This window comes from Carcharodon carcharias, chromosome 15, assembly GCF_017639515.1.
Source record: "Carcharodon carcharias isolate sCarCar2 chromosome 15, sCarCar2.pri, whole genome shotgun sequence".
NCBI lineage: Eukaryota > Metazoa > Chordata > Chondrichthyes > Lamniformes > Lamnidae > Carcharodon > Carcharodon carcharias.
Window position 1 is genome coordinate 64,435,385 of NC_054481.1, and position 10,535 is coordinate 64,445,919.

A 10,535-nucleotide genomic window follows, 5' to 3' on the forward strand; every position below is an offset into this window, starting at 1 on the left:
CCTGCCTGTGCAATGCACACATCTGGCAATTTGTTCTGGTTTCTTCAATCATCTTGGAAATGCCTGGCCATCAGACAGTGGGTTGGGTCTATGCTCTGCACTTGGTGATGCCCTGGTGTATTTTTTGAAGGATGTCTGGCTGCAGGAAGACTGGGATGACCAACCACTTATCATAGGCCAATCGTAGAGTGTCTTTGTTGTTCGAACCAGGTTTTCACAATCCCTCTGTTTTGTCTCTGCTGAGGCCATCCTTGTTAGCAATAGCTGCAGATGCAGCTAGACTTCTCATTGTGCATTTGTTCCTGATGGTTCTGTTGTAGTTTACTTGTGGTCGCTGGAGGCTGACTCCTTGTCAATTGGGTGTATGCTTCCAGTTGTTCAATGAGATTGACAACTTGTTTTGTCAGGAAGCCCACCGTGGCCCTAGAAAGTGGTGTCTGCTGTTGTTTGGTTTTTACCTTGGATGTATACAGTCTCTTCGGCGAACCTCATGAGGTGCAAGTGAAATGTCGGGACTCTGGGAGGCATCTTTGATAGCTCCTTCTTGTCCAATAAGGAGACTAATGGCTTGTGGTCCATATCAATTGTAACCTTGAGGTCAATGATATAATCTGAAAATTTCTCGCATGTCCACACAACTGCAAGGGCTCCCTTTTCTGTGACGGCATACCTCATCTCTGTGTCCCTCTGCATGCATAGTACACAGGTTAGCAACTTCCATCTGATTGTTCCTGGAACAGGACCATTCCCAGGCCTGTGGACGAAGCATCCGCTGCAATGGTGGTGGGCAGTGCTGGATCGTAGTGGGCCAGAATGTCTCTGGAGAACAGCATCACCCTGATGCCAGTGAATGCTTGCTCTTGATGAAAATACCAGCACCGTGCTTGGTCCTTCTTAACTGGATGCCTCAAGGGCTCTGTGATCAATGCCAAATTCAGTAAAAATTTTGCCAGCAGGTTCGGCATGTCCATGAATTGCTGGAAGTCTGGAATTAAGGATGTGGTTGGGAACTTGGTTTTTAGTGGCTCTGCTATGATGCTTTTAACGCTGATGATTTGGTCCATAAATTGAATTGGTGTTTTTGAAAACTCACATTTGTCATTCAGCCCTGCTTCCTTCAGGCACTCTAAGAGTTGAGAGACTCTTGACATATTCCTCTGCCGTTGCACCGTGAACCAATACATCATCCCTGTGGCAAATGACCCCTTGAAGGCCCTGCAAAATGGTCTATATTGTATATTGGAATATTTCTGATGCTGATGTGATTCCAAACAACAGGCAGTTAGAGCAGAATCTGCTGAAGTGAGTAATAAATGTGGTCAGCAGCCTGGACTCTTCATTGAGGGGAAGTTGCCAAAAGCCACTGTCTGTTTCCAGTTTTGGAAATAACGTGCTCTTCAAGAGTTTAGTCAGGTTTTTCGTCATGTGAGAACATGGGACATACTACATGGATGTAATTCTTTGGCAACAGCTTTATTGAGCTGTGTTAGGTGGACGCAGATACAGATGTACCCATTTGGTTTAAGGACTGAAACCATCCTGGAATGCTATGCAGTTGGTTGTGTGACTGGGAAGATGACTCCCACGTTTGTCATCTCATCGAGCTACTGCTGCATCTGCTTCACAAGTGGTTGGGGGATCTTGTATGACGTGAATAAGTACACAGGTTTAACAGCCTCTCCCAGTGTGATCATGTATGCACTTTTCAGTTGCCCCAGTCTTGTGAGGAGTTTCGTGAACTCACATTTGCACTTGGAGCCAGGCCCTTGCTGGCAGACCTCATCAATTTTCTGTAACAGGTTAACTTCAACACAGGCTTTGTTGCTTAGTGATGAACAGTCCTGGTTGTGGATCACAAAGAGGGTCTCACAGATTGCAGTCTTGACCTTGTGGATAATCTTTGGGTCTTCTGTGCGTTTCAGAGTTTTTGGCTTGCACAGCTTAACTTTGGGTCCAATCCTGTTGCATTGAAAGCATTTGGCTGAAATTGCAGGACGTTGACTTTGTCTGTGGGGATGCTTTGCTCCACAGCATTGGAACGGTCACTCTGCTGGCTGTTTCAGGTATTGCTTTCCCTGGCCTGTGTCCTTGTTGTTTAACCAGCTGCACTGTGAGTTGGCCTCTGCATCACAGTTTCTCCTCTTAAAATGGTTCTGTGCTGCTCAAATAGTTCTGATTGCTTAACTATCTGAATTGTCTTTTCCAGGATTAGATCTCCCTTTGCTTTAATGAGGTCAGAGAGTGCATTGCCTGCTAAACCTACCACTATTCTGTCTCCAATGAGTTCTGATCTTAAGTCTCTATATTCACAATCTTCTGCCATCCTGTACAGATCATTGATGAATAAATCAACATGTTCTCCTGGCTGCTGGACTCGCTTGTTAAATTTAACTCTTTCATGTATTTTATTGCTTCTTAGATTGAAATACATGTCAAAAGATTTTAGTACTTCTTTAAATTTAGCAGATGATTAATTGATTCCCTGTCTTTCAATGTTGTTTGTAATTGGACCTACTGAGTAAAACAGTGTGTTTCCTGCTCTGCTTCTGACTTTTTGTCTAAATCTTAAGTGATGCTGTATCCTAGTAATCTTTTGCTTCAAAGTACCCAATTATGTGATTGATCTAGGCCTTGGATTGGTCTGAATTGATTTGGAAGTGTGAAATTCTGATGCATGGTTAAATTTTTAAAAGTGTGGGTTCTGTTTAAGAACTTTCTGAATTTCAAGATGGTGTTGCTGTTCATTTTTGATTTCAATACAGTGTGGAGCCAGAGGGGATTGGCAAATGGTTTGTAGGGAGTAATAGAGTAAGTTTTGTTGGGTGGGAGGAGGCAGGAAGAGAAGCTCAGAGAAGCAGTGATCAGGGTGAGGAGGGAGCAGCGAATGGGGGAGCACTGTGGAGGGAGAGGTGATTGGGGAAACAATGACTGTAGAAAACACTGAGTGGGAGAACATTTACCAGTGAGAAAGCACTGATGTGCTAGAGACAGAAGGGGGTTCGGAAGGAGATAAATTGGAAGCAAAGAACAGGACTTTAAGTTCGATATCACATAATTTTGAGCATTGGTTCCTTGAACTCACTTTCCCCTCAGCCAACACATCCTCTCTGCTCTGGCCTTCCAAGTGGCCTCTACTATAATAAGTTGCAAAATGAGCCTTCAGCTTCTAAGGGTAGGTGCCCTCTGATCACAGTCTTCTCATTACAGTACGCCATCCCTTTCCTAATTGTAATATAGTGAGGTCACTATATCCTCCCAGCTTCTCCAGAAGGATCTTGCTTATTCTTTTGTGCTTTCATCAGGGTCTAGCTTTCAGTTTCATCTGGAGTGTCACCTGCAAACTGTCTACACACAAAAATCAGACACTACTCATGATTGCCTCATCAGAGAGGACCTGCCAATCTCCACGAGGTGTGATTAATGGTAGAATTGAGTTTCCTCTTTTATCTTCTGCTGTTGATGTCATGTAACACAAGATGAAGTACGATAGAGCCATAGGTACAAGCCGCCCTGGGCACAGTGAATGATTTATTATGTTCAAATACACCATTGGCTTTCAGTATATCTGCAATTACTGCAAAGAATGACTGGAGACAATGAGGCATCCAGTGCTGAGGGTTACTGAGGTCAGCCTAGGTGCACAGAAAATACTGGAGGGTTGCGATTCTGTACTGGCTGGCGTGAAAGTCAGTCATACGGATCACTGCCAGTTCAATCCTCTGATTCAGCCAGTGACTCCAAGTTTGTGCAATTCAAATGAAGACAAAATGGCGGAATAGCTGACTGGACTGGTTTGCACATAAAAGATGGTCACTCTGCTGCAGTGTTAAGCCTGTCACCAAATCACACTCATTTCTTACATTAAAATTGTATTACTTTTTGCGTATTTTAGGCAGTACCACATCCTTCTCCACAACTCATTAAAGGTTTGGCCGTAGTCAGCACCTTAAGCAAGTGGAGGGAAAAATAAATCTGGAACATCCTCAAACATTGCAATCTAAATCCTCATCTTCTCCCTGCCCAAGTCAGAGCCCAATGGTCTTATTACCCCCTATACTGGGAACTCCCACTTCAATACGGTATTATCACATTTCCAACCCAGTACCTGGGCTGCATAGCTCAATTCCACATTATAAAATGAACTAGATTTATAATGCATCATGTCATATCTTCAGGACATCCCAAAGCATTTCCCAACCACTGAATTACTTTTGAAGCAAAGTTAACATGACCTGAAAAAGTAATTGATTTGAAACATTAACTTAGCACCTTTCTCCACAGATGCTGCCTGGCTTGCATTCCAGCATTTTGTGGTTTTATTTCAGATTTCCAGCATCCACAGTATTTGCCTTTGAATAAGTTGTGATGCTGTTTTATATATAATGGGTTTGAGTCAGCGTCAACAAACAAGAATTGCACATTAAGGCACTTCTAACATAGAAATTAATATGCAGTCCAATTAAACTCATTTTCTTAAAGCAACCAGGAAAACAAAATTAATCTTACCAAATAAAACAGAATGTCATTTATTTATAACACATACTATCTCTTGTAGTGACCACTGATTGTGGTAGGCCCCAAGTGTACTGGTGGGCACCACAGGCTCACTTTACAAGGCCATCCTAGCATGCAGCAAACCTCTGATCTACCCATCCCTCTCTACAGCATCTGGTAAAAGTCGAAAGACGAAAGTGAATGAGCAGTTCCTCAAAGAGGTGAAGAGGGGCCGTGACTGTACAGGTGTTTTGGAACTAATGGCCTTCTTGTATTCCTTCAATTGGACAAAGCAGGAAGATCAGGTAGTAAAATAAATCTAACAATAAAAGCTGTTTCTTGGTGGGCTCGGCCAAATTTTTGGTGTTTCTTTAGACGAGTGATCTTTTTCTATATTGTAAAATTCCATGATTATTTAATTTTAATGTCTCATGCTATGTATTCCTTAAAGTCTGTAATTTTTTCTTACATTAAAATTGTATTACTTTTTGCGTATTTTAGGCAGTACCACATCCTTCTCCACAACTCATTAAAGGTTTGGCCGAGCTCACCAAAAACTAAATCTCTTGATAATCCGTTTTAAAATAGTCACGTTTCACACAAATAAGATCCAAGTGAGGGATATATGGTTTCCGAAAATAAACCATGCGTGCTGTTCGTCATGATTGATGTAAACGATATTCACGAGTTTTATGGTCAGTTCCGCTTGGCAGTAAATGTGTAAACCACCTATAACTGACGAAAATGTTTTCTAAAGATTCATTGAAACCACACAAACGTATTCAGTGTAACCCCAAACCAGTTAGAAGCTTGAATGAAAATACAGTGGGAGGAAAATGAGTGGGCGAAAGGTGGCTTGAGGACAACTGAGTACACGCGCAATCAAACACGAAAACTGCCTCACCCTCACCGCCATCGTCAAAAACAAAAGTACTCTCTTATGCAGAGGATGAATAGTAAATATATTTAAATTGCAAAGAGAATTTTAAAATAACCTGGGTTTTGAATGTTTAAAAAAGGGGGATACGGGGCAGTCATTGGTCTTGAAGAGAGAAAGAGATAGATGATGTTTGCGTTGAGCAGGTTAAATTATACGAACATCACCTCTCGACTGCTGTAATAACTCTCTTGTTTATGTGCATGAATGTGACGGAGGAACTGGGCAGAATCCAAGAGGGTGGAATCATCCGCCTTATTACTATACTACAACAACGACAAGGAGCGCTGGCCAATGGGCTTCAAGGACAGTCTGTTGTGGAACGTTGACCCTGGAATGACGTCAGACATCCTATAAATAGTGGCGGCGGAGCGGCAACGACTCATAATCGGGCTCTTACTGCAGGTGGTTGATTTGGTAAGTGAAGCGCTGCAAAGCGACTTGTTATTGTCTAAATTCTGGCGGAGATTGGATTGGAATCCGTTGACGTAGCTAGTTTTTGTCCTGGGTTCGGCCGCCGGGTTGTGGCTTTTCCTGTGGGTGAAGCGTGCGTGCCTGTTTAGGGCAGGGTGCGAGCTGGGCGGCCTTGGCCTGTGTTTTTTTTTTGTCGTCTCCTCCAGTTTGTACAGTGACCCGGAGTTCGGGTTTGTCTCCGGGCGGCGTTGCGGGTCCCGGAGTGAAAAAGGGGGGAGGAATAAGTGGTTCTAGTTAAGCGGGATGTCTCTTCCGCTTTGTATCGGCCGCTCGCTCGGCTGGGGCGGTGATCCGGCGAGCCCCCGGAGTGGAGTGATTTGGCGGGGTATGACACCCCCCCCCCCCCCCCCCCCGGGCTTGGCTGATTTCTTAGCCTGCAGTCCAGGCGACTGCTAAACAGCCGCCATTTCGTTGCGAGCGTTCAGGTCGGTGTAAGTCCCACCTCCGCTTACCCTGATTTGGAGTCAGCGCTGCCACTCCAGTACAAGGCGGAGGAAGCTGGCGGCCGGCGGGAGAGTGGCCGCTTCTGACTTTTTTTTCTCTCCTGTCTTGTAGATCCTGTGAGCGGAGATGGCTCGTACCAAACAGACCGCCCGTAAATCCACCGGCGGCAAAGCGCCCAGGAAGCAGCTGGCCACCAAAGCGGCCCGGAAAAGCGCCCCCTCCACCGGCGGAGTGAAGAAACCTCATCGCTACAGGTGAGTGTGGCTTTTGTTAACCAGCTGTTGTAAATCTGTTGCCTCGTCCCTTGGAGACACTTCAGTGCAGCAATTTCTTCTTAACCTGTGCCCCACCGTCCCCGTGGGCCTGCAGATTTTACTTTTAACTTAACGCTATTGATTGTCTTTTAATGCCTCAAAATCGGTCTTGGTGCTACTCGTTCGGGTGGTTAATGTCGTTCCCTATATGGAATTTGGGAAATGTTACCTATACTTATTGGATTTGCCTTCGGGCTACTTTGTCATATTAAATCAGTTGGCGTGAATTTGTATTTCTGATTAACCTGTCTTGCCACAATTAGGCCGGGTACAGTCGCGCTCCGAGAAATCCGCCGATACCAGAAGTCCACAGAGTTGCTTATCCGTAAACTGCCCTTCCAGCGTCTGGTGAGGGAAATTGCCCAGGACTTCAAAACTGACCTGAGGTTTCAGAGTGCTGCAATTGGAGCTTTGCAGGTAGGACATCCTGTATTTGAGATCTTGAGCCCTGTGACCCCGGCTGATATTGCAATTGTCTGCTCTAATATCCAAATGTGTTAAATCTTTGGAGCTTGATAAGTGTGCATTTGAATTTACTCACCACCTTTCTCAGTACTCCTCAGATATTTTTGTTTGCTTCTCAGACAGAACAATATTATCAGCTGGGATATAAATTTATATATTGATTTCAAATCTAACTCTGAATCTGTTTGTAACCAGCCATTTTTAGGGTACTGTTAAACTTGTGGTGTGGTCCAACTCCAGTTATTTGTTTTGACTAGAATATAGGATTATAGTCACTGTCCAGATGTGACTCTGCCTTTGTAGATTCCTGATTCATCTAATTGATGATTTCTTTCTTCTTTGTAAGAATGAAGCACTAGTGACAGTAAATCCATGTTTTGGTCTGTTTCTGATGCATGTCTAATTCTCTTCTATGGCCCAGTTGAGTACTGTGCTCCATCTCTGGCCTGAACTTTAATGGCTGATATGTTAACAGTTCATGTGAGTACTTTGATAGTTGGGAAACCCCGAGGGAAGAGATTTAGCACTAACAGCAACTAAATTAAGTGGGGTAGGGGGTGGGAAAATTGGACGATTTGTAATATTTAAAATGGGGCCCTGGCCTGGTGGCTACTTTATTGAAAATTTTATTGTCAACAAGGACAACAGTACTGGGCATGTGCCAGGGATAAACTATTGTAAATGTTCTCTGAAGAATTAACTTTTTGTTGTTGCAGGAAGCCAGTGAGGCCTACTTGGTTGGCCTGTTTGAGGACACCAACCTGTGTGCCATCCATGCCAAAAGAGTGACTATTATGCCCAAAGACATCCAACTTGCACGGCGGATCCGGGGGGAGCGTGCTTAAACTCCGCTTCATTACATTTTCTCCATACTATTTTGAAGTGACATTTAAACAATTTCTAAAATGTTATTGGACTGTAAACTTGGCTTCTTGTGGAGGCTGGGCCTTTATTTTGTATTTTTGTTAGTATCAAGTATTGATTGTGACTTAGTGGAAGTAGCAAAACATTTTGTAAACATTCCTTCGAACTCTTGGCTCAGGTTGCAAAATAAAACATTTGTATCTTATGTCCGTGCTACCTCCTGATTTTATTGTGTAAGGCCGGATTCTTGCATGCACTGGGGGGGAATTGTAGGCTGTTCCTTTGCATTGTGCTGATTTTCAATGGGGTTGTAAATAAAACTTTCCACTACCTCAGCCAAATTTTAGTGTTTTCTTTTAAGTCAACAACATTTAAGTAGCTGCTGTGCAAAGATACAGGTTTGTATTCTGGAAATAGTTGCACTGTTACTCCAAATGGTATGCTGCAACTAGTTGTGTTTGAAATTGCAGAGCGAGTGTCCTGCAAGTGATCGCTGCAAAGAAATTGGTTAGAACACTGGGTGAGTTTATTTCTTTGAAATAATACCATGCAATGGTTAAAATCTTGTCTTTAACACCCCAGAACAATGTCACTGTATAGATTGGGCTAGGTTATTCAGGCTTTTGCTGTGTTAACAACTGTGAAGTGGATGTCAGGACAGGATCAAATAGGAATTGTCTTGGTTTCAGTAGTGCAAATTCACTTGCCAAAGAATTTGTTGGCTGTTGGTGCCTGAAGGTTTGGGTGGGGGTTGTGATTTAAAGATAGGACTTTTTAAGCTCTAAGAAAGCAGATTGCTTTTTTTTAGTCTTATCACAACAAAATCTTGCATTAATAGTTCCTGTAGCTTAAGGTAGATCTCCTGAGTTGGGTGGGGAGTTGAGACCTGTTTTTGCAAATGTGGCTAAGTGTCATACTGAGGATCAAACAAAATGTACTCCATATAGTGCAGTTAAGAGTGACTGTAAACTGAGATCACAGGTCCCTCGTGCTGTCTAGCTTTTCCCCTTGCTTTTCAGTTTTATTGGTGGACATAGTTATTGAATGTTTCCCTACAATGGCAAAGCTCATCAAGGCTGCTGGAGTCCATTCCAAGTGATGGTAGGAGATAATCCTTGACCTTGCACCTCTCATCCATCTTCTTTTGGAGATGGAGATTGGCACAAGTCTTGTGGACTCAATTTTCCATAGATCACTTGATGTGTGGTGTATGCATGTAGGTAGCATTTCCAAAACACTGCATCTTAAAAGCAATTGGTAAATTTTTGTCCAAGGCTGACCTTGGCCCATAGGCATAGAGTGGACATGTACTCCAAGTTGCATTTATATATTGACTTTTTAATGTAGTGAAACAGGCCAAGGCACTTCACAGAAACATTAGCATGTTCCTTCAAACTTTGCTAAAGGAGAGCAGTAGAGATGTTTGGTGGGTGTGGGCTGGAATTCCAGAGCTTAAGACTAGCTAGGTGAAGTGCAGCTACCAGCAAGGGTTACAGTTGAAAGGGGCGATGCAATTGGTGTAATAGATTTCCGAGAAGTCCTGAGGTACAACAAAGGCTTCACAAGATTCAGAATGTGGAGTTGGGACAAGTAGCAGAATGATTAGGCAGCTGATGATGTAAACTAAGCAGTTTTTCAGATTGGTAAATGATGTTGCAGTTTATCAATTATAGATTGGGGTCTGGATTTTGAACTGATTCTAAATTTGCAGTTGACACCAACTTGGGAAAGATAGTTAATATAGAAAACTAAGACAGGAAGACATTGATAAGGTTGTAGAATTGATTGATGTAAACTCTCATAGGTATACATGACAGCACATTTTTTTCATTCATGTGGATGTCACTGGCTAGGTCAGCATTAATTGCCCATCCCTAATTGCCCTTTAAGGTGGTGGTAAGCTGCCTTGAATTGATGCAGTCCATTTAGTGCTCTGGTTGGGCTATGTATAGACTGTCCATAGACACGATAAGAAGCGTAAGTACAAAGACAGTTCAGTTGGGGAGGGTGTTCTAGGATTTTGACCTAGTGCCAGTGAAGTCAGTCATGATGGCGAGTGGTCTTTGCAGTATCCTGTGCTTTCAGCCATTTCTTTTTCACTTGGAGTGAATCAAATTGGCTGAACTGCTGGGGACCTCTGGAAGAGACCAAAATGAATCATCCAGTCGGCACTTCTCTAGTTTTTGCTGAAAAAAGAGACCATGTACTAATAAACACAAATGTCTAAATGGGATGGAACAATGGGTGAGTGCAGGCATAAATCATTAAAAGTTTCACAGCAAATTAAGGTCAAAGCAAATAGAACATAGGTTCATTTAGGATAGAATTGGAAAGCAGAAGTTGAGTTAAACCTGTAAAGACTTTGAGACAACCGTTGGATTCTGAACAGTTTGTCTCCACATAAAACAGATAAAGGCACTGGGAAGATAGGTATAAAACTATCAGGCAGTCTCAAGATTGTGGAATTGTCCTGATAGGCCTTCAAGCTTATGAAAGGGTTTGATAGGGCAGATGTAGACTACATGTTTCTACTTTGCAGGCAA

General features: G+C 43.0%; 1 protein-coding gene across 1 annotated transcript; it reads left to right on the top strand.

Annotated features, from left to right (window-relative positions):
* The first annotated feature begins 5,695 nt into the window (after window positions 1–5,695).
* Window positions 5,696–8,197, top strand: LOC121288702 (histone H3.3A). Its single transcript, XM_041207445.1, has 4 exons — window positions 5,696–5,848; window positions 6,461–6,603; window positions 6,927–7,080; window positions 7,845–8,197. Exons 2-4 carry the CDS (start codon window positions 6,476–6,478, stop codon window positions 7,971–7,973), a joined length of 411 nt encoding a protein of 136 aa, XP_041063379.1. The 5' UTR covers window positions 5,696–5,848; window positions 6,461–6,475; the 3' UTR covers window positions 7,974–8,197.
* The last annotated feature ends 2,338 nt before the right edge of the window (window positions 8,198–10,535 follow it).

Coding starts and splice junctions, on each gene's coding strand:
- LOC121288702 (XM_041207445.1), top strand. CDS start 6,476: ATGGCTCGTACCAAACAGACCGCCCGTAAATCCACCGGCGGCAAAGCG. Junction 6,604..6,926: donor AAGAAACCTCATCGCTACAG/GTGAGTGTGGCT, acceptor TGCCACAATTAG/GCCGGGTACAGTCGCGCTCC. Junction 7,081..7,844: donor CTGCAATTGGAGCTTTGCAG/GTAGGACATCCT, acceptor TTGTTGTTGCAG/GAAGCCAGTGAGGCCTACTT.